Source organism: Xenopus laevis, chromosome 4L (assembly GCF_017654675.1).
Source record: "Xenopus laevis strain J_2021 chromosome 4L, Xenopus_laevis_v10.1, whole genome shotgun sequence".
NCBI lineage: Eukaryota > Metazoa > Chordata > Amphibia > Anura > Pipidae > Xenopus > Xenopus laevis.
The window spans coordinates 54,066,372-54,089,863 of record NC_054377.1 but is presented as its reverse complement, the minus strand read 5'-3'; the positions used below and the strand labels follow the sequence as shown (position 1 = coordinate 54,089,863).

Sequence of the window (23,492 nt, the reverse complement as noted above, 5' to 3'; positions counted from 1 at the left end):
TGGATTCGGTGCATCCCTAGTTAGTTGGCCCCTAGCAACCAAATTGCTGAAATTGGAAGCTGGGGAGCTGATAAATAAAAAGCTAAATAACTCAAAAAAATGAAAACCAATTGCAAATTGTCTCAGAATATCACTCTACATCATACTAAATGTTAACACATAGGTGAACAAACCCTTTAAACATTTTTGGCATTCTGCTGCGACCCTCATGTTGGTATAATCATTCCCTTGTATAAAGAAGAGATGCTTTGCCTTGTGGGATCACAGTTGAATAGCCCAAGTGTTGTGTAAATGTAGCAAGATGATGACTGGTCAATGCTTGACTGTAATGGTAACAATCTGTTCCACACACAGCCATATGCAGGAGGTGATAGAACAGCTTCACCGAGAGAATAGGCACCTGAGGCATCAGCTAGATGAGTGGAGGATAGAGAATGAACGCTATAAGGTGAGTGCATGTAAAAAACAAGTGTATAGATGTTTGTATTCTAAATGTGGTTGTAATAGCGACTCTGCTGCATTCTAGCTGACTCTGCGTAAATCTGACCTGGATAGTAGGAGTCCCAGCGACCTCCTCACTGAAGATGTGGGGTAAGAATCCAGTATAAGTGTTATCAGTCAGTAATTACTAAAGTTGTAGTATTTATTACAAGTATTTCTGCTTCAGGACTCTTCGTTCTGCGCGCCGTGTCTTTAGCAGTCTTGGAAACCTAAGGACAAAGCGATGTGAAAATCCCTGACATTCAGATGAAACCACCGCTGAAACGGACCGGCCCACGTCTGAAGCCTAAACTGAAACCACTGGAGTTTTTGAGCCGTCTGGGGCTTTATATCGTATATACAGACTAAAACTGTGAATATGTGTATAAGGGCCAGCTGAATGCCTTGTTCTTCTGGTTCTGATCCAAAAGGAAGCTGTAGGGAAGTCATGTTTACCTGGACAAGTTATCGCAATCACTTTTTTTTTTTTTTTTTTTTTTTAATGGATGTGAATTAAATTTTTTTTTTTAAGAAAAGAAATTTGCACATTTTAATACAGCACAGAGTTCTGCCTGCTGCACCAACATTAAATTATTTTAAAATATTTATAATTTTATAATAAATGTATCGAGGGTGATGGTTTGTCTCATTCTTTATGTAATGAAAACATCGGATGAATGGGACTGTGCGTTTGTTAAGGGAAGTAGTGCAGTGAGAAATGCAGTGCACTGGAGTAGTTCAGCCAGAGGAAAGCATCACCAGGCTGTGGGACTGTGTAGCGAGAGATGACAAAACTCCCCTCAGCACGCAGCCAAGCCTGAGCCACAATCCCCGAGCTGCACTTCATCCCGTCAGCATTGTAGGAAAATCAATAATCAGCATTTAACAGTTGCGCTTTAGTCAATATACAGCACTTAAATTGGCTTCAAGCAGAGGGAGCTGCCGATAAGCCAACTGATCCACTTGTTGTGGGGCTGCCTCTGACATTACGACGCTCGTTAGGAGTTAATTATCATGTTAACACTAGTCTGTACTTATCAAACTGTCTATAAGATCAAGGAGTTGTACTAAATATGTGCAAAAAGGAAGGAGACAAGCACGGATGACTAATTCTACCTTCTGTGCATTCATGGAGTTGTGTATTTGTAACGTTTTAAAATGGGAAAAAAATGCAAAGAGCCAAAAATTCAAGACATTATTGTTTAAAAATAACATTATTCCACTTTACAATAAAGAAAATACTTAAACCCCTCTCCCACCCGCAATGTCCGATACACCCTAGTTCAACTCAGAGAACAAAAGACATCTCTTCCCATGCAGTTCCATCAAATCCATGCCAGGACGACAAATGACGCTCGACTTCAAAGACCAAACCGTGCCGGCGTGCGGCGGGGTGTCCCAGGTTCTACTTGATCCTTCCTGCCCGGCGTGCAAATTTTCAAAGACCTAGTGAAATATAACAAAACCAAATCAAAATCAAATGATACTTCTCATCTTAGTACAGTCATCTGAAAAGAACCCCTCTTAATTCTTTAGAGTTATGTTTATCATTGGCTGAGCATTCAAAGAAGCAACTTCCCTTAAATATATAACATGACTTATGGAAACAGTAGTATTTCAGCAGTGACAAAGAAATAGAAAATATGCATCATAACAAAATTAGACAGGTGCATAAATTTGGGCACCCAACAGAGATATTACATCATTACTTAGTTGAGCCTCATTTTGCAAATGTAACAGCCTCTAGACGCCTCCTATAGCCTTGATGTCTGGATGGCGGTATTTTTGACCATTCGTCCATACAAAATCTCTCCAGTTCAGTTAAATTTGATGGCTGCAGAGCTGGACAGCCTGCTTCAGATCATCCCATAGATTTTCAAAGATACAAGTCGGGGGACTGTGACGGCCATTCCAGAATATTGTACTTCTCCCTCTGCATAAATGTCTTTGTAGATCTCGAAGTGTGTTTAGGGTCATTGTCTTGTTGGAATATCCAACCCCTGTGTAACTTCAACTTTGTGACTGATGCTTGAACATTATCCTGAAGAATTTGTTGATATTGGGTTGAATTCATCTGACCCTCGACTTGAACAAGAGCCCCAGTCCCTGAACTAGTCACACAGCCCCACAGCATGATGGAACCTCCACCAAATCTGATAGTAGGTAGGAGGTGTTTTTCTTGGAATGCCTTCTTCTTCCTCCATAAAAAGCGCTTTTTGTTATGACCAAATAACTACATTTTTGTCTCATCAGTCCAAAGCACTTTGTTCCAAAATTACTGTGGCTTGTCTAAATGAGCTTTTGCATACAACAAGCGACTCTGTGTCGTGAGTACAGAAAAGGCTTCTTTCTCATCACCCTGGCATACAGATGTTCTTTGTGCAAATTGGGCTGAATTGTAGAACGATGTACAGATACACCATCTGCAGCAAGATGTTCTTGCAGGTCTATGGAGGTGATCTTTGGGTTGTCTGTAATCATTCTCACAATCCTCCGCATATGCCGCTCCTGTATTTTTCTTGGCCTGCCAGACCTGGGTTTTACAGCAACTGTGCCTGTGGCCTTCCATTTCCTGATTCCATTTCTTACAGTTGAAACTGACAGTTTAAACCTCTGAGATAGCTTTTTGTAGCCTTCCCCTAAACCATGATACTGATCAATCTTTGTTTTCAGATCTTTTGAGTTGCTTTGAGGATCCCATGTTGTCAAACAGAAGCACAACTTGCAATTGGCCACCTTAAATACCATTTCTCATGATTGGACACACCTGCCTATGAAGTTCAAGGCTTAACAAATTAATCGAACCAATGTGGTGTTGCCAGTAATCAGTATTAAGCAGTTACATACATTCAAATTAGCAACATTTTTGCACAGCCAGTTTTTCACATTTGATTTAATTTCATAACACTGAATACAGCTTCATTAAAAATCTTTGTTCAGAAAACACCCCAGTACTCAGTAGACGTTTCTAGGAAATGAAAGACATACCACTGTTATTTTTATTTGTTGAAACTGGAGGTAATTATTATGCAGGCTGGGAGTGGCTCCTAAACGTTTTCATATGACTTGTATGTGACCAATCAGCTCGTGTGCCATTTTTTGAGTCACTTTAGCCTCACATAAGTGACCGAATGAAACAGATTGTTATGCACAAGGACATAAGTTATTCTCATGCCACAGTTTGATGCTATAAAGGGCCTGTTTGGAGGCCCAGTGCATAAAATGACAAAACACAGCTGGAATGGACTACCGGAACTGTATATAATGAATGATGAGTGTGTATCACACTTTAGTAAAGCACTAGTCGAAATGCACCTTCACAGCTCACCTTGCACTGCCTAGAACATTCTTTTTCTCATGTTCTTCTCTCCTGGAACGAAGCTGCTCCTCTGCCAACATCATTTCTTCCTCCATAGCAGATACTTCCTCCTTTGCACGTCGCCTGTTTTCCTGAAAGTTTATCATGACTTGTCAATAAAACTTCAGCTCATACAACATTTAAGAAAGAAAAAAAGAAACAACACACAAACAAATAAAAACGTACCTGTCTGGTTTTCCCTGCATGCTTAATACTATAAAACATTGGCCCCAACTCTGCCAGCCATTCTCCGTCCACGGATGTGACACACTGCATGAATTCCTACAAGGACCCCAGAAAAGAAAACATTAGGACATTAATGCAGTGTCAGCCAGAGTTTTGCAAAGTCAGATGGAAGAATGTGGTTTACTAGAACACTTATGCGAGTGTTGGTTGGATCATTACTAATAAGCATATGGATTTCATAAAGGCCCAGACACAGGAAAGTCTTCAGTAGTTCCCCCCCCCCCCCAAACCTCCCTATGGTTGCAGCCAGATGATGTCATTCCTTTAGTGGCCCTTGCTACTTATCGGCTTATGGCCAGCAGAAGAATTAAAGGACAAGGAAAGTTAAACTAAAAAAGTAGCTAGAAATGTTGTACATTATGTTTTGGGTTTCTGTACCAGCCCAAGTCAACCACAGCCCTTTAGCAGTAAAGATCTGTGTCTATAAAGATGCCCCAGTAGCTCCCCATCTTCTTTTCTACTGATTCACTGCACATGCTCTGTGCTGTTGTCACTTACTGAGCTTAGGAACCCACTCACAATATACAGTACACATAGAATAGAAATGTCACAATATAAGGCTGATTAGTAATTAATACAGATAATTACTACATGGCAGCACAGAAACCAGTGCAACTAGCATCAGAATTTAATAATCAGCCTTGTAGCATCAGCTTATATTATAGGTCAACCTCATTCTCTGCTCGTAAACTTGTGACGACCCCTAAGCTTAGCTTCCCAACAGCTGCTCAGAGCCCAATGAGCATGTGAGTGTCGCAGACACTTTCCAAGATGGTGACCCCCTGTGACAAGTTTGAAGTCCTGGATCATTGCTGCTATTGACAAGCTGAAACTTTAGGCTGGTGCAATAAGTTCAGTGTATAAAACATGGCAGTTTTAGCAATATTAATTGTTAGGGTTTAGTTCTCCTTTAAACAAATGAGTAGCAGCCTGCGCTCCAAGATGTTATAATGCAGCACATTTCAGGGACATTTCAGCAATAACAATAGTCATGTTGCATTGGTGCCCCTATTGCCCTGTAGCCCTGTCTTTCCTCTTACTAAACAAAACTAACTGCAAACTAAACTGCTCTAAATGAATGGAAAGTGTAGGGGAAGATCTCCTGACCTACAACATCCAGGACCTGGCAAGTAAATTCCCTCTCATTCTCATATTCAACACTAAAAGATGGACAGGGCCCAACATCCTGCATTTATATCCAAATATTAAAGGGGTGGTTCACCTTTTAGTTAGTTATTAGTATGTTATAGTATGGCTAATTCTAAGCAACATTCAAACAGACATTCTTTTTAGAATTATTTTCCTTCTGAGTCTTTCCAGCTTTCCAATAGGGTGTCGCTGACCCCATCTAAAGAAAAAATGCTATGTATGGCTACAAATGTATTGTTACTTTTTATTATTCATCTTTCTTTCTATTCAGGCCTCTCCTATTCATATTCTAGTCTCTTATTCAAATCAGTGTATGGTTGCTAGGGTCATTTGGATCCTATCAACCAGATTGCTGAAACTGCAAACTGAACAGCTGCTGAATAAAAAGCTAAATAACTCAAGTTATTGATATAATAAAAAATTAAAACAAATTGCAAATTGTCCAAAACCATCACTCTACATCATGCTAAATGTTTCCTTTCAAGGAGCAGTTCAGTGTAAAAATAAAAACTGGGTAAATAGTAATATAGTAAGTTAGTCAAAAATGAAATCTGTATAAGCTGGAGTGACTGGATGTCTAACAGAACACTACTTCCTGCTTTTCAGCTCTCTAACTCTGAGTTAGTCAGCGACTTGAAGTGGGGCCACATGGGACATAACTGTTCAGTGAGTTTGTAATTGATCCTCAGCATTCAGCTCAGATTCAAAAACAACAGTTATGGCCCATGTGCCCCCCTAAAAGTCACTGGTTATTGCCTGGTAACCAATCAGTGGAAACCAAGAGAGCGGCAAAGCAGTTCTGGCTATTATGTTAGACATCCAGTCACTCCAGTCTTTATACATTACATTTTGGCTAACTAAATATATTAAAAATATTTTTAATTTTGCACAGCCTATTTATTTGCCCAGTTTTTATTTTAATACTGAACAATTCCTTTAAGTTTTACTGCATTATTACCATTATGGACCAAAGACCAATGAAAAACTCTCACGTGTAGCAGCATTGCGAAAAAAATGTGGGCTTTTGGCTAAAATTATCATTAATGTTATCTGAATAGCCTTGGACATGGATTACATGAAAAACTGCCCAACATAGCATTAATTGGGAATTAATTATTATTATTATTATTATTATTAAGAGCTCAATAATGTCTCCACACAACAGTGGGCAAATTCGAATGGGGTCCTAAAAGCGCTTTCATGGAAACATTGCCACTTGGTCAGTTATAGGTCCGTCATCAAATCCTCTATGTCTGCCAGAGATCAACAAAAATGCAGTATGTGTATTACAGTCGTATTACCCTTTGATTCTGACTGCTGCTCTCTAGTGGTTGTTAAAGAGCAGAACACTCGTTCTTCTGAAACCAAAGCAAGATGGATTTCATGCAGTTTCCTACCTTTGTGGTCATCACCAGCTCATGGTAAACAATGTAATCTGGGGTGTATCCCATGCCGAACAGTGAGCTAGTTGGGTGCAGATGGCATGGCATCCCAGTTCGTACATTCACGTATTCTCCAATCCCCTGTGAATAAAAAAAAAATTAAAGCATTTTTTTTTGCATTATGTTGCCTTTTACTGTCCCACATCTGCAAGTTATACTTCCCCTTTGATTTAAATACTAACCTTAAGCCTTGCAGCCTGGTGGAAATAGGCGGCACAGATGCACTTTCTGACAATGTCCCAGTCTGAGCCACAGGATGAGAGAGACATTCTTTGGGAAACCATGATGTCCTTCAATTGTGCCCGGACTTCACGAACCTAAAGAGAAAGATGCCGGTTACATACAGAGGCCTTGTAATGTAGCATGTCTCACAATGCACAGCAAAAACCAAGTGATGGTCTGCACACTCGCCTTGCGCATGGCCTTGGCATGGATGAAGTGCTGGTTGCACCAGCCACTGGAGTAATTATTGTTCTTCCACTGCAGAAAGACGTTCAGATACGTCAAATGGTCACTCTCTGGAACAGCAAACTTCTCTCTAACCTGGTCACTCTCTTCCTCGCGACCCTAACAGAAAAGACAGAAAAAAGAATTTGAGTGTTTCCCAAATTGTGAGCAGCCGACAGTAGGGAAATATTCACTAGTAAGTGGAGTGTGAAGATAAAAGTGGTTATTTTTTGCAACATCATACTCACTCCCCTGGGAATTCTACTCTCTGCACAGAGCCCTGGATTAAAAATCTGCTGCTTTGTGCAGAGAGCAGCATTGTGAGGTGTAGTTGAGCCCTGAACATTCCACCTGCCCTTATGACTGAGCCCCTTGATACTCTCTAACAGCATTAATGCTTTTTTTTTTTTTTTTTTGCACTTTGCAACTGCATTCTGCATTGTAAATGACCCCTAGACTGTTTGCTATACACAACACTTGCACTTTATTTCAATATACAGTGCAACCACAGCATTTACTTCCACTTATGCCCCTGAGGAAGCAGAGGAGTCGGCGAAATGCGTAGGGCTGCATAGGTGGACAGTGGGTGACTAGCTTCCACTTGTTCCCTACGTAGATAGGCAGGGAAATCATGGGGAAACAAATGGAAGGGAGGGAGAGGATGATAATGATATCAACATATTTAGCCAGTGAGCTGTGACTACGCTTCAAATTAAGTTAAAAGATACCGCCTATCCACCTTATGCAATTTTTTAGTATATGGTTGAGAAGTAAAGAGTCTTTTAAATGGCAGCGTTTTTTTATTGGAATTATGATCAAAAATTAAGTCTTAAAGGAGAAGGAAAGGTTAAAACTAAGTAAGCTTTATCAGAAAGGTCTATATAAATACAGCAGTAAACCCTCAAAGTAATGCTGCTCTGAGTCTCCTGTCAAAAGAAACACAGCATTTCTTTCCTTTTATTGTGTACACATAGGCTTCTGTAGCAGACTTGTTTTCAGTATAAACCTCCAGGGCTTGGGCTTGAGCATGCTCAGTTTGCAACTCTCCCCCTCCTTTCTGCCCTCCCTGTTGTAATCTGAGCCCAGAGCTATAAGTGAGCAGGGAGAGACTCAGGCAGGAAGTGATGTCACACCAAGGGAATATGGCAGCTGCTATCCTAAACAAACGGAGAGCTTCTAGAGCTCTTTACTCAGGTATGATAAATCATTCTACAGAATAAATATAGCATTCTAGCTTGCACTAATCTATTGGCAATAAAATGCCTCCATAGCTTTCCTTCTCCTTTAATACATTATTTGAATCCATAATCTGAACTGGTTGGCTGGAAGTATAGGGGAGATGCATGTTAGGATTGTATCTAGCCCTGAATGACTTCAGTAGCAATTGGAGTATTATGATGATAATAATACATTTTAGTTTTTATGAAAGTTCCTCTTTAAAACTGGGACACTGATCCAAAGAACTGAAGCCTGACACCTTATAAATTACCTTAGGTCTATAGAATATTGCTGGCACAGACAACATTGACACCACGATAAGGATTTCGGAACTGCATCCCATATCACATGACACAATTAGCATTTTGGAGAGAGCAGGGTCCAAAGGAAATTCTACCATGAGTCGACCAGTAGATGTGAGGGAACCTGTTTAAAAAAAAAAAAAAAAAAAAAAAAAAGAGAGATAAGGAGATTTTGTGAACTCACTGTTAAATCTCTTTCTCTTCAGTCGCTAGGGGCACACAGGTACTATGGGGTATAGCTGGTACCACTAGGAGGCAGGACACAATATGAAAAAGAAGGGAACTAGCTTCTCCTCCGCCGGCTATATCCCTCCCCTGCAGGCAGAGTAATGCCAGTTTTATTGTGTCCTCAGGAGGGCATTTTGTCTTCAAGAGAATAATTTTTTTTCCCTCAACATAGCTAATATGTCAGCTCACCTGACAAACTGAAGATATTCTAAAACACCTTAGTGCACCTGCACGGACCACCCAGTTAAACCAAGCTGTAGGTGGAGGGTTAACTGGCAGGCAGACTAGGGAGAAGGGGGCATTCCAGGCAGGTAAGCGTTACAGCTCTTTTTTCCCCTGAATTCGCTAACCAGTGTTATTCACTCAGCCTCCGTTCCCTCCTCCTATGCTAACTGGGCAACACGATATCCATGCGGGCAGGTAAAAAGCAGGTTTGGCAATACTTTTGTGGCGCTATGCGACTTGTTACAGAACAGCTGGGAGCTTGTCTTGCACTGAGCCGGTTACTTTGAATTTAGCAACACTTGTTCCTTCGCGTCAAAGGAGCTCTCACGCAATCCGGACGTTCACGTCTAGAGGGATTGTGGGTGCCATTCCTGCTTCTACACAGGCCCAGTTAATTCCTCTCAAGCGAACCAAGTGCCAAAACTTCTAAGGCATCGGGAACCAGCTGCTGACACTTCTCAGCAGACACTCCCTTAGTTCCCCTTCTCCCCTTGCACCAAATGCCGCAAACGTCTGCCACCAGGCCATAAAGATTGCCTTTGCTTCTCTTGCAAGCCTTTGGCACCGGGGTCAGAGACTCCAGGACCTACTTTCCCTCAGGTTAGTCTCTCACCACAGATTGTTCCATCTGCTCCAGCCCAAGACCCTGCTCCACCGGGATCACAACCCGCTCCGAAGTGGGCATCCCAATTGGCAGCTGGTATTCCAAAGTTGGCCCTTTCACTAGACAGACTCCTGTCCCGTCTAGACAATGATAAAGCCAAACCTTCAAAACGCAGGGCACCCTAACCCTCTGATAATGAAAGCAAGGGACACTCCACAAATTTATCACCTGCCTACAGACTCGGGTGATGAGCAGGCACTCTCAGACAGCGAACTATCCCACAGTTCAGATCCGGAAGACAAGGAACCTTCTAAGCTCCTCTGAGGCAATTGATGCCCTAATCATTTTGGTCATGGAAACCCTTCATCTCCAAGAACCAGATTCCAGCGTCAATTCCTCCTCTACTCCGTTTAACCATCAGAGCAGATCCGCTCCCATGTTCCCACCACAAGCCCAACTAGATCATATCATCCAGCATAAGCCAGAGAGATGTTTTCAAGCAATATCCTTTTCCTTCTGATCTTACAGACAAGTGGGCTTCCCCTCCATCTGTGGATAACCCGGTGTCACTGCTCTCCAGAAACACAGCATTCTTTAAAGACTCTATGGATAAGAAACTAGAGGGTATACTTCACTCTCTGTTCCCTGCCTCTGGCAGCTCTCTGCGCCCAGTCCTCGCCACAGCTTGGGTGAGAAGAGCTATCCAGTCCTGGTCGGATTCCTTGTGTCAGGCAATCTCCTCAGGAGCTTCTCACCAGGATCTATCCCAGTGGGCATTACAGATCAAAGAAGCAAACAACTATGGCTGTGAAGCATGCCTTGATGCAGTTCAGGTGATTAGCAGAACTTCAGCCCTCTTGGTGGCAGCCCGCAGATCCCTCTGGATAAAGCTATGGTCAGCGAACCTTTCTTCCAAGAAATCGCTGACTTCCATACCCTTCAAGGGCACACTCCATTTTGGGCCAGATCTTGACAAGATCATAAGACAAGCTACTGATAGTAAGAGTACCCTTCTCCCACAGCCCAAGGCACTCATCTTTTCACAGAGGAAAATTTTTTGTGGCCCACACAATAAAAGCACAAGATCCTCACACCCAAACATTCTTCTTCCGGTAAACCACGCTTTGGTGAAAAGCTCAGATTTTCCTGGCAGAACCGGAAGCCCTCCTCCAAGCCTGCGGGCAAACCCTTATCAGCATGACAGTCTCAGATCACCGTCAATCGAAATGGCATAGCCCAGGCATAGCTAACCCTCACTCAAGACTCCTGGGTACATGAGGTGGTGACCCGAGGCTATCATCTAGAATTCGCCTCCCTGCCAGTTCTTTATGTACAGGCTCCTCCAGGAAAACACAGACGAAGAGCCTTCCAAGAGGTGATATCCAATCTGCTACAATCAGAAGTAATCAATCCTGTACCTCCCGAGAGAAAGATTCTATGGCTTCTACTAGTACTTATTTGTAGTCCCCAAAAAGGACAGCTCCGTCTACCCAATACTCGATTTAAAAGAGCACAACAAGCTCATCTGCCCTCGAAAATTTAAGATGGAATCCCTCAGATTGGTCATCGCAGCAATGTCACCCAATCAGTTCCTGGCCTCCGTGGACATAAAGGACGAGTACCTACACTACCTACCTACCTAAACTCCCTATTTAGACAACCTTCTAATCAAGGTACCCTCCTTTGGAGAGGTCAGACAGGCACTTCATGTCACCATGGAAAGGCTGCGAGACCTCGGCAGGTGCCTGAATCTGGCCAAGTTTCTCACTACAAGCCAATCGATGGAATTCCAGGGAATGCACTTCAACACTCAGACAAACACAGTCTCTCTCCCACCAGACATGGTCCTTTATCTCCAAACACAGGTACGGTCTCTTCTTTAGAGACCGATTCACGCGGCCAAATTCTGCATGAGAGTCTTTGGAGTCATGGTCTCAACCATGGAAGCAGTGCCATTTGCACAGCACCACAGTGGAACATACTTTCAGTCTGGAAAAGAAAATCCCTATTGCAGGAAATTCATCTGTCTCACAAGACACAAGCATCTCTTCTGTGTTGGCTGCAGACCAATCATCTATCCGGGGGCAGACTCTGGGGGATCCCAAGTTGCACATTCGCACAACTAAAGCGAGCAGTGCAGGAAGGGTGCTTAGCACAAGGTCGTTGGTCCCCAAAAGAATGCCTTCTACCCATCAATCTACTAGAGATCTGAGCTATTCACCTCAGCTTACTCCACTGGCAGCAGGAACTTTCTGACAGGCGGTAAAAGTTCAGTCCGACAATGCCACAACGGTGGCTTCATAAATTACCAAGGGGGCACAAGCAGAAGGAGGCACTAAACGAGGTCAGCCTCATACTTCACTGGGCAGAAAAACACCAGACGCAACTGTCAGCACAGCCGCCACCAAGGCAACCATTTCACGCTGGATCAAAGGAACCATTTAGGAAGCCTATTTAATGTAGGCCTCTTCCTTCCGCCTGTAAGCTCAGGGCACAGCTTTGGTAAGTTCCCACAGTCCTTGTGTCCCCCAAGCTGACAATGGAGAAAATGAGATTTTGTGAACTCACCATTAAATCTCTCTCTTCTGTCGCTTGGGGGACACAGGGCTTCCCTCACTGGAAAGAAGCCTCCATCAATCTCCAGACATGGCTGGCATTGCAGCCATCCAGCACAGGTTCTTTTTCTAAAAGTTTTTATCTACTTTTTGTTGTTGATTAACCTACTGGTTGGGGTTTATTGTTTATGCTTTGGTACAAAGCCGGTGGAGCAAGAGCTAGTTCCCTTATTTTTCATATTGTGTCCTGCCTCCTATTGGTACCAACTTTACCCCACAGTCCCTGAGTCCCCCAAGCGGACAATGGAGAAATGCTTATTTAGAAAAGAAGAAAACAACAGCCACGGTAGAGGGATACAATAGAAGAGTTAGATTTGAGGTTTGTAAAAAAAATCCCTTAACTGTTCTCAATCACAAACCAACCTGTATTATCAAGAGCTCCAAGGATCCAGAGCTGGTACATAGAATTCAACATGTTGTCCTCAGGGGGCGGATCCATGAAATGAAAGAGAAGCAAGTTCTGAACCCCCAGTGACTTGAGCAACAGAACCACATTTGAGAGATTTGTGCGCTGGATTTCAGGAACCGTCGTGTGGAGCAGCTCATTCTTATAGGCACTCTGTGTGTACAGCCTGTCAGACAAAAAGACGAGCATGTCACAAAAGTGTTCATTATACTGCTGTAATTTCACCTCTTCAAATAAAACAAGGTCATGTCAGGGAAAGAGGTAGAGGTACTGCACAGTTTAAACTTACCTATAACACTGTCCAGGGCCTGTTCTGCCTGCTCTACCTGAGCGCTGATTGGCATTTGCCTGGCTAATAGGGTAGATCTGCAAAGCATCCATTCCAATTCGGGGATTAAACACCTATTGTATAGTAGGCAACAGTTGTGTTAAAACATTTACATTCAGAATACAATGCTTGTAAACTGATAATTTTGTTCTACTAAGAATGCAACAGAATATGCTCACCTTTAACTTGCAGTAGCCTGAATCTATCACAAACATTATGCCATCTACAGTCAGAGATGTCTCTGCAATATTTGTGGCCACAATGCATTTTCTCACACCATCTGGTGCCTGTAAGGGAAAGCACAGATATTAGAATTTCCTACACAAAACTGCCTATAGATGGCATCCCAGTTAGGTTAAGCTCTACATTTTTATGCCTCCAATCAGAATATTTCCAAGCTCACCTTCTGGAAGATTTTGGCTTGCAAGTCAGATGGCAACTGAGAGTAGATTGGTAACACAGCCAGGGGTGGTGCACTGTCCAGTTCCTCCAAACGTTCAATAATCTGATCTGATGTCACCTGTTGATTGGAAAAGGGCATATGCATATCACATCAAATGAATGTGTAAGGAAACAGTCATCACTGGAGCAGCTACTTCATGAATTAAAGTCATCAACTAAAGAAATTGATGGTGTGGAAGCCCTCTGGGTAGAAATTTCAACTGGGCAAAAGGTTACAAAGAAATTTATAAACCACCTTGTATAAGTGACGAGCACGAAGCCCAGTTCCTTTTACAAATAGACGCAGCTTCACAACTAGGTCAAGTTATTACTATGGGTGACTTCAATGATCCAGACATTGACCGGGGGGTAATGGGGTTGCCAACACAGAAAAACCTAGCAGGTTTGTAAATATGCTAAACGACAACTTTTTTTATTCCAGCTCTTTCAAAAACCTACTAGGAATAACTCTCTTTTGGACCTTGTAATAACGAATAACATGAAACTCATCTACAGCATTTAGCTTTTAGGGAATAGTTATCATAACATGGACTCCTTTGAGATAACTAAAGCATTACATTTTAGCTGTGCAAACTTTGACAGTATAAGGGCATCTCTGTAACATATTAACTGGGAAATGCTTTTCACAGGGTTAAACACAGAACAAAAATGGGAAGTCTTTAAAATGCTGCTTAATAAATATATATGTCGGTATATTCCAATTGTAAGCAAGGAACATAGTTGCAAAGCAAAACCTTTGTGGTTTTACAGAAGTGTTGGTGTTGAGGCGAGGGGGGGAAAAAACATGCTAAAGTTGAAATGGAAAAGAGTATTGCAGCAAGCAGTAAAAAGAATCCAAAATAGTAAAAAAAACACGAAGCAGGAAGGGTTGGGACCCTTAATATCAGAGGAGGGTCAGCTGGTTGATGAGAACAGAAAAAAAGCTGGAATTCTGAAGTTATTTTTCATCTGTCTACAGAAATGAGGAACCAGTTAATGAAGGTTTCCTTTTTAATAGTCCCAGTTAAATTAATTCAACAAATGATACATGCTTCATGCAAAGGAAAATTCAATAGAGACTAGAACATGTAAAGATAAACAAAGGTCCGGGCCGGATCGTATTCATCCCAGGGTACTTAGCGAGCTTAGCTCTGCGATTGACAAATTTCTTTACTTAATGTTTCAGGAATCATTGAGATCTGGTTAGTCTGACATCAGTGGTAGGAAAGCTTTCAAAGGGATAAGATACTCAACTTCATTGTAAATATTAATAGTTTGTGCCAGCATGGTTTTATGCATAATAGATCTTGCCAGAGTAATTCAATTTATTTTTATGAGAAAGTAAGCAGGGACCTCGACTCTGGGATCTGTAATCTGCTTAGACTTTGCAAAAGCACAGTGCCACACAGAAGGTTACCGGTTAAATTAAGAAATGTTGGCCTGGAACATTGAATGTACAGTTTCTATTTTTACTGATGATACTAAATTGTGCAAAACTATAAATTCCAGGTGGTGATCCAGATGTGATAATGTGATAATATGGGATTGTGTGATGGAAAGCCAATTGCTGGTCAATCGAAGAAGTTGAAGTAATCCTGCATGAGACTCTGTGAAATGAGTTTATGTAGAAGACTCTAAAGTGAGTATATGTGTTTTCCTTGTCTTTTCATGCAAGTTATATGTTTCTGTTGTCAACAAACAGTCTTTGTGCATTTGTCTTAATTTTCATAGTAATAATTATTGTTTTCCAACTGTATATTTGGACCTACTGTTTATGTAGGCAATATGTTCCAACGATTACCAACAGTTATGTTGGAAGAAAATACAATGAAACCACTTAAATGATAGGTCTCAATATATATCATAAGACAGGGGTAAAGAAAAAGTGCAGAGTTTTCCTGGCCAAGAAGATTTTAGCATTTAATTCCAGAGATCTTGACAGTTTGCTAGAGCAGACTGAAAAGAATTGTAAAGGGGAAGATCTTAATAAAGATAATAAAAATGATGCCAACGGTAAAGTATATAACTTCAGTTTTCTGTCTCAGAAAGTGTCCCTGTTTAAAGGGATACTGTCATGGGAAAAAACATTTTTTTCCAAAATTAATCCAGCAGAATTTTGAGCTGAAATCCATTTCTCAAAAGAGCAAACATTTTTTTTTATATTCAGTTTTGAAATCTGACATGGGGCAAGACATTTTGTCAATTTCCAAGCTGCCCCAAGTCATGTAACTTGTGCTCTGATAAACTTCAATCACTCTTTACTGCTGTACTGCAAGTTGGAGTGATATCACCCCCTCCCATTCCCCCCCAGTAGCCAAACAAAAGAACAATGGGAAGGTAACCAGATAAAAGCTCCCTAACACAAGATAACAGCTGCCTGGTAGATCTAAGAACAATACGCAATAGTAAAAACCCATGTCCCACTGAGACACATTCAGTTACATTGAGAAGGAAAAACAGCAGCCTGCCAGAAAGCATTTCTCTACTAAATTGCAGGCACAAGTCACATGACCAGGGGCAGCTGGGAAATTGACAAAATGTCTAGCCCCATGTCAGGTTTCAAAATTGAATATAAAAAAAATCTGTTTGCTCTTTTGAGAAATGGATTTCAGTACAGAATTCTGCTGGAGCAGCACTATTAACTGATGCGTTTTGAAAAAGCATGTTTTCCGATGACAGGATCCCTTTAAATTAAAACCTATAGTGCCATCAATATGGTAGCATCTGGTTATGTAGCCCCAGAAACTTCTGCTTCACAAGAAGTGGAAACATTTAAAAGTAAACTCACACTTACACAAGACCTAATCTACCTAATCCTTCTAGTGAAGATTTGTGGATAGATGTACCAGGCTGTTTAAAGATCAAATCTGTTTCTAATTTGTTATAAATGTTTATTTACTAGGTATAACAACCCATAAAGAATTAACTCTCAGATCAGGTATAGAAGGAATGTTGTTTGCTGGAATTGTAATAAGCCTGGTCACTTTTTCCGTAAATGCTGTAAACTTAGATAGTTCCCATTTTTAAACTAAACTCCAATTATTTAAAATACTACTCCATATCCCTATGACTAATGAAGAAAATATCCTCCACATAACAGTTGCCGACGGTTCTTTACAGTTTCTTCTTGATTTTGGTGTCGCTCTCTCTCTCTGTCTTAGTCCTGAGCCCCTGACATACAGTATGTTTATTTGAACAGTCTATTTGTCTTACTGGCTTTGATGGGAAAATTGCTGATCAATATCAGGATACCTGGTCATACTGTAACATCCCTATTAGGAAACTTATAATATTAGACCCTACTAGTCTTATAGTGTTGTTTTGTAAGGTTTAGGTTCTCAACCATTAACTACCTTTCCCCTTGACTGTGCATATACTTATTTCCTTAGTAATGCTACTTGGAAATTAGGACCTGATGCAGTTATCTTAAAATAAGACTAAGAGTTGTAACTCAGAGACTTCAGTATATTCTAAATATCCATATGTAAATACCATTACTGAACACTCATATACTATGTTCTCTAATTGTACATGTTCATTAAATGAGGGGGTTACATGAATGTTCATTAGATTATAAAGATCCTTTTAAATCATGCCATCAACCTGATAATGATAAACATTCTATTCAAAGTTTAGCTGGTCATGTGTGGTTATGTGATTCTATGTTATTTCAAATTTTACCAATACATCGTAATACAGTGTGTACTCCTGTTAAGCAATCTTTAATTTCACATATTATACCCTTATCTGAATCTCCTCTTTCCTCTAATAGTCATAGTCACAATAAACGAGAATTATTTCAGAATTTTCTGGGCACAAGTATGAAGTGCTTCAATTAGCCTTAGATTATATCAGTTCTACATATGCCCTTACTAAAACAAGATTAGATGCTTTAAGTTCAACAGCTTGGCCTCCCTTTTTCTCCCTCTGCTGTTACTGCTGAATTAGGTACAAGCTTTACATTACAATCTTTAATGCATGTACAAGCATTATATTTAGAAAGAGCTTTTCAAGCCATTCTAGAGATTCAAAATGAAATCATAAGTATGATTATGCAAAATAGACATGCCCTTGATATTATGTTAGCTTTGCAAGTTGAGAAGTGTGGTTTATTTAATAATACTCATTGTTATACGCCATAGCTAATAGAAGCACAATTGTCACTAATGCTGTTAATAAGCAACTAGCTGTTTTAATGAAGTCTGATTTTGAGGGTGGATTTTCTGGTACTTCTTGGTGGTCAGCTTTTACAACCTGGTTTGGAAATCTTGGGATTTAAGACCCTTCTCATTGCTGCCTTTGGTTTTATAGTAATAGTCATAATTATCTGTATTACTAATACTGTTTGTATAGCTCACTTATACTCCTGTGTCTCGGGGGGTTCCCAATATAGATTCGAATGTGAGCTGCTTCATGGCTCAAGAGGGGAATGTCGGAGATGCTCATTTATGACGGGTAAATGTCTGTATAAAAGGGACATATTAAAATCCCCCCGTGTCCATATAAAGACTGCCAAAGGCAGATGAGAGAAAGAAGTTTTTACTATGTCATCTTAATAAAACTACAAGGACTGGATATTGCCAACTAGTTTAAATCCCAGAAAATGTACTCTGAAGTTAAAGGAAAATAACATACACAGTTGTATAAATGCTGATACCATGGAATATTCTGGGAACACTACTATTGATCTATGGGATGGGAATTTTCCTTATCTATAACATTTGAAGCCCATATATGATGGAATGAAATGAAGTTGCTTATATAAAGCGGCTAACAAATGATGACTCTTTGAAGTTGTTTGTGACACAGTAGTTTTCTGTTAGAAAGAGCTTCCAAGACAAGATCTGTATTTATTTAATTAATAAATTAGCATCTGGTATGCTAAAGAACCTTGTCTCACGGTCTTGTTCTATAACAAAGTTCTGGAAATAATATAAATGCAAGTTACACACTAAATGGCAGTGTGTTGGGAGTTTCCTTAAAGGAATAGTAACACAAAAATGGAAAGTGTTTTAAAGTAATGAAAATATAATGTACTGTTGCCCAGCACTGGTAATACTGATGTGTTTGCTTCAGAAACACTACTATAGTTCATATAAACAAGCTGCTATATAGCAATGGCAGAAATTGAAAAACAGCTATATGGCACAGGTTAAATAGTGGATAATAGATAACACCATTATGTTCTACAGAGCTTATCTGCTATCTGCTGTGTTACTTGAGCCTTTTCTCCTTTGAATAGCTGCCCCCATGGCTACACAGCAGTTTATAAATAATAGTAGTGTTTCTGAAGCAAACACAGCAGTTTTACTAGTGCAGGGCAACACTGCATTAAATTTTATTGCTTTAAAACAATTTAAATTTTTGATGTTACTGGTCCTTTAACTGAGAAGGATCTATGGGTTTTTGTAGATAACAAGTTGTCTAATTCTGGGCAGTGTCATTCTGTGGCTACTAAAGCAAATAAAGTTCTGTCTTGCATAAAAAAGGGCATTAACTCAAGGGATGAAAACATAATTATGCCTCTTTATAGGTCCCTGGTGAGGTCTCATCTGGAGTATGCAGTGCAGTTTTGGACTCCAGTCCTTAAGAGGGATATAAATCAGCTGGAGAGAGTGCAGAGACGTGCAACTAAATTGGTTAGAGGGATGGAGGACTTAAATTATGAGGGTAGACTGTCAAGGTTGGGGTTGTTTTCTCTGGAAAAAAAAGCACTTGCCAGGGGACATGATTACACTTTACAAGTACATTAGAGGACATTATAGACAAATAGCAGGGGACCTTTTTACCCATAAAGAGGATCACGTACCAGAGGACACTCCTTTAGACTAGAAGAAAAGAACTTTCATTTGAAACAACGTAGGGGGTTCTTCACAGTCAGGACAGTGAGGTTGTGGAATGCACTGCCGGGTGATGTTGTGATGGCTGATTCAGTTAATGACTTTAAGAGTGCCTCGGATGATATCTTGGACAGGCATAATATCCAAGGCTATTATAAACACGAAAATCTACAATTAGTATAGATATTGGTACATGGTGTTTATGTGAGTCTATAGATAGGTCGGTAGTAGTATCTGTATGTATGGATGCTGGGTTTCATTTGGAGGGGTTGAACTTGATGGACTTTGGTCTTTTTTCAACCCAACTTAACTATGTAACTAGGGAAGAAAAAAACATATTGGACAAGATCTCACCTCAATGTCCTCCTGACCAGGCATGAAGACTAGTATGTCACCTGCAGCTCCAGATAAATGGATTTGTAGAGCTTGTTTTACAGAAGCTTCCACATAATCTTCCTGGGGAGTCTGCATAAAAGAAAAATATCAGAGGGGAGGAAGCATGGCATATTAGCATAGTGAAGTCAGTGACATTTTTACTTATAAAACATCTAGTTAAGGTTATTTGTATGCAATGTCCTTAACAGAACCACAATGGAAAGCAAAACAAGCTAGCAACCAGAACGACACAGTAAGTTGTTCTAATTGAGTCTTACATAATGGAAACTAATTGCTTTATAACCTATTTAGCTTTGTTCTGGTTTAGATCAGCATTTAGTTCCCCTAGACACAGTGCTACCCACCAATATAATGGAAAACCTACAGTCTTTAGTAAGGTGGTGGGCCGCCAGATTAGATTCAGTGCACGGTCTGTAACTGTTCTGGAGGAACATATATTTTCTATTGGGTTAAGATCCAGTAACTGTGTCAGCCATGGTTTAGGGTTTCCATAATGATTATGCTGATCACACCTTTGAAAGACACTTGCATAACTCGTTTGGTCATGGGATATGTGATCCAAAACTGCCTGTGTCTTGTATTTATGATTTTCCTGGTACCTGCTGCAATGTATAGTTGTCACATTGCTCATACTGGACACCACCAATGTCTAATTCTAAGCAACTTCTCAATTGATCTTTATTATTTATTTTTCATAGTTTTTGAAGTATTTGCCTTCTTCTTCTGACTCTTTCCAGTTTACAAATGGAGGTCACTGACCCCATCTAAAATACAAATGTACTGCAAGGCTACACATGTGTTGTTATTGCTACTTTGTATTACTCATCTTTCTATTCAGGCCCTCTCCTATTCATATTCCAGTCTCTTATTCAAATCAATGCATGGTTGTTAGGGTAATTTGGACCCTAGCAAACAGATTGCTGGAATTGCAAAATGAAGAGCTGCTGAATAAAAACCTAAATAACTCAGAAACCACTAATAATAAAAAATGAAAACCAATTGCAAATTGTATCAGGATGGCACTCTACATCATACTAAATGTTAATTCAAAGGGGAACAACTCGTTTAACTAGCTGTCAAAGTAGTGGAACTTTTGGTTTGGTAAGATGAGAAGTAAACCAAAAGCCCCCTATACTCTCCATGGTGTATTTCGTATGTACAAACCAGTTAATGCTGCTCTTTGGAATGCAGTAATTCTAGTTGTGCTTCTGGCTACCACTGCTTTAGCTAGTATCAAAGATAGCTAGGGGGTTATTTATCAAAGTCTGAATTTATCTCAATATTTTCTGGAAAAAAAAAACTGACCAAATCCACACAGGTTTTTTGGGCTTATTTATTAATACACTTTCCCAAAGATTTTGTTTGCGTGAAAAAATCCGATTCAGATTTCAGATTTTTCACCCGAAAACTCAGAATTTTGCCCGGGGTATTGCCAAAAACCCAGCGCAAACCAAAAAATCATTGGGACTTCTCCCGTTGACTTATATGCAACCTCAACAGGTCTGAGATGCCGGATTTTCAGATTGGGAGTTTTCCATCCTCTGGGTTTAATAAATTCCGAAAAATTTACAAATTTTTCGTGATTTTTGCATTCGGAGTTTAGTAAATAACTCCCTAGTATCCTCAGCCCAAATACACACACAGGGCTAAAGCATTAAAGGCAATATGAGGCAACAGCTGCAACTTTAATGCCTACCTGATCTGAACCAAGTAATACAAGCTCATCATGGCAAAGTATTGATTACGGAGTGCTCATCCTTACTGAAAGCCATTTGCAAAGTACCCTTTTTGGGTCCAGAGAGAAATCAAAAGCATTGTCTTACTACAATCAGACTTATTTACCTTGCTAAACAGGATGTCCACAGGGAATGTACGTCCTGGTATATGGAAAATTGGAACATTGCCAAAGAAAGCTGCAAATTTCTCAGCATCCATAGTGGCTGAAGTCACTATCAACTTCAAATCAGAGCGTCGGGTCACAACCTGTAAAGCAGGCAGTGTTAGATAGCAATGGGTAAGTTATGTGATAGGGGTAGTTAACAGTTGCAAAAATCTCTTACCTCCCGCAGAAGCCCAAACAACACATCTGTGTTTAATGAACGTTCGTGGGCTTCATCCATAATAACAGCACTGTAGTGGTCAAGGTCAGCCTCACGCAAACATTCACGTAACAGTATGCCATCTGTCATGTACTTAATAAGAGTTTTCTCTGAAGTGCAGTCCTCAAATCGGATAGCATAGCCAACTTCTTCTCCAAGGCTCACTTGCATTTCTTCACTAACTCGCTTTGCCACAGACATGGCTGCCACTCTACGGGGCTGTGTGCAAGCAATCATACCATAATCCGTATACCCGTCCTCATGCAGGTACTGAGTCAGTTGGGTAGTTTTCCCACTGCCTGTTTCCCCCACCACAATGACAATGCTATTATCTCTGTAAATACAACAATACGGGTTGCATTATTGATAAAGCAGCAGAAAAGGCAATGCGACAAATAAATCCAGAGCAGCAGAAACGCAATTGAGAATGAAACAATGTATATTTTGGACAAGAGTATACTGCTATGGTTTAATTTTCCTGCAGAAATATTTTTAGCACGTTACCTTATAATGGTTAGTAGCTCCTGCTGTACAGCAAATATGGGCAAGTACTGCCTCTGCTCCATCAGAGTCTTCTTGCGGGAGAAGTCACTGCTTGCCTCATTGCGCTCTCGCATGTGGTCAGCGAACTTCTGCTCTGTCCTAAAAATACATAATTTGCGATTTTTTGTGTAATCTATGCAATAATAATTTTTTGTGTGCACCACAGCATGGCAACAGATGTGTTAAATGAATTCAGTCGATCCTGTAGGTCTGTACAAATGGGAATAAACAACACCGAATGCAGCAAAAAAAGGGATTTATGACTTACCGTTAAATCCTTTTCTCTCTAGTCCTATGGGGGACGCAGGAACCATGGGGTTAAATCCCCTCCCATCAGGAGGCAGGACACAAGAAGAAGAAGAGGAAGGAGGGATCCTCCCCTCTATATAGCTTCCCTCCGCCTCCAACTTACTCAGTTATGTACCAAGAAAAAACCCGAGCAACAACAAACACCCAACTGATATAAGTCTATCTAATCAGAAAAAAACACACATCTATATAAATATATATATATATATATATATATATATATATGGCTGAAGAGAAGGTATACCTGTTCGGGTGGGAAGTCCTGTGTCCCCCATAGGACTAGAGAGAAAAGGATTTAACTGTAAGTCATAAATCCCTTTTTCTCATACGTCCTGGGGGACACAGGAACCATGGGGACATACCAAAGCGGTCCCATGTGAGGGAGGGAGCAAACAGGTAACCACGAACCTTCTACATTTAGGAAACAACAGATTGAAGAACTTTGCGTCCAAAAACCGCTTGGGCTGACGCATAAGTATCAAAACGGTAAAATTTTGTGAAAGTGTGGGCTGAGGCCCACGTTGCTGCCTTGCACACCTGCTCAGCCGAAGCCATGTTTCTGCATGCCCATGAAGTGCTGAGCGCCCGTGTGGAATGAGCCCTTATGCCTAACGGAACAGGCTGTTGGATGGAGATGTAAGCTCTGCGGATCGCTTCCTTAATCCATCTGGCAATAGTAACTTTTGAGGCCCGGAGACCATTCCGACTCCCCGAAGGGACCACAAAAAGGGAGTCTGATTTTCGGAATATAGCCGTGCGCTCCACATAAGTACGGAGCGCGCGGACCACATCCAATTTGTTGAACTTTGCCTCCTT

General features: G+C 40.7%; 2 protein-coding genes across 7 annotated transcripts in view; one reads left to right on the top strand and one right to left on the bottom strand.

Annotated features, from left to right (window-relative positions):
• Positions 1-1,117, top strand: part of pmfbp1.L (polyamine modulated factor 1 binding protein 1 L homeolog) — a 93,081-nt gene extending 91,964 nt beyond the window's left edge. For all 3 annotated transcript variants that reach the window (XM_018257917.2, XM_018257918.2, XM_018257915.2), the window contains 3 exons: positions 355-448; positions 527-591; positions 668-1,117. In XM_018257917.2, coding sequence (XP_018113406.1) covers positions 355-448; positions 527-591; positions 668-740 — 232 coding nt within the window. In that variant the 3' untranslated portion in view covers positions 741-1,117. The remainder of the gene's footprint in view (positions 1-354; positions 449-526; positions 592-667) is intronic.
• A 549-nt stretch (positions 1,118-1,666) lies between these two features.
• dhx38.L (DEAH-box helicase 38 L homeolog) overlaps positions 1,667-23,492 on the bottom strand; it is a 34,472-nt gene continuing 12,646 nt past the window's right edge. For all 4 annotated transcript variants that reach the window (XM_041590181.1, XM_018257919.2, XM_018257921.2 and 1 more), the window contains 15 exons: positions 22,329-22,466; positions 21,786-22,158; positions 21,568-21,708; positions 19,684-19,794; positions 13,452-13,568; positions 13,228-13,335; positions 13,010-13,122; positions 12,678-12,886; positions 8,612-8,766; positions 7,087-7,242; positions 6,858-6,992; positions 6,631-6,756; positions 4,025-4,120; positions 3,809-3,930; positions 1,667-1,926 (listed from right to left, as the gene is read on the bottom strand). In XM_041590181.1, the coding sequence (XP_041446115.1) occupies positions 1,842-1,926; positions 3,809-3,930; positions 4,025-4,120; positions 6,631-6,756; positions 6,858-6,992; positions 7,087-7,242; positions 8,612-8,766; positions 12,678-12,886; positions 13,010-13,122; positions 13,228-13,335; positions 13,452-13,568; positions 19,684-19,794; positions 21,568-21,708; positions 21,786-22,158; positions 22,329-22,466 (2,185 nt within the window). In that variant the 3' untranslated portion in view covers positions 1,667-1,841. The remainder of the gene's footprint in view (positions 1,927-3,808; positions 3,931-4,024; positions 4,121-6,630; positions 6,757-6,857; positions 6,993-7,086; positions 7,243-8,611; positions 8,767-12,677; positions 12,887-13,009; positions 13,123-13,227; positions 13,336-13,451; positions 13,569-19,683; positions 19,795-21,567; positions 21,709-21,785; positions 22,159-22,328; positions 22,467-23,492) is intronic.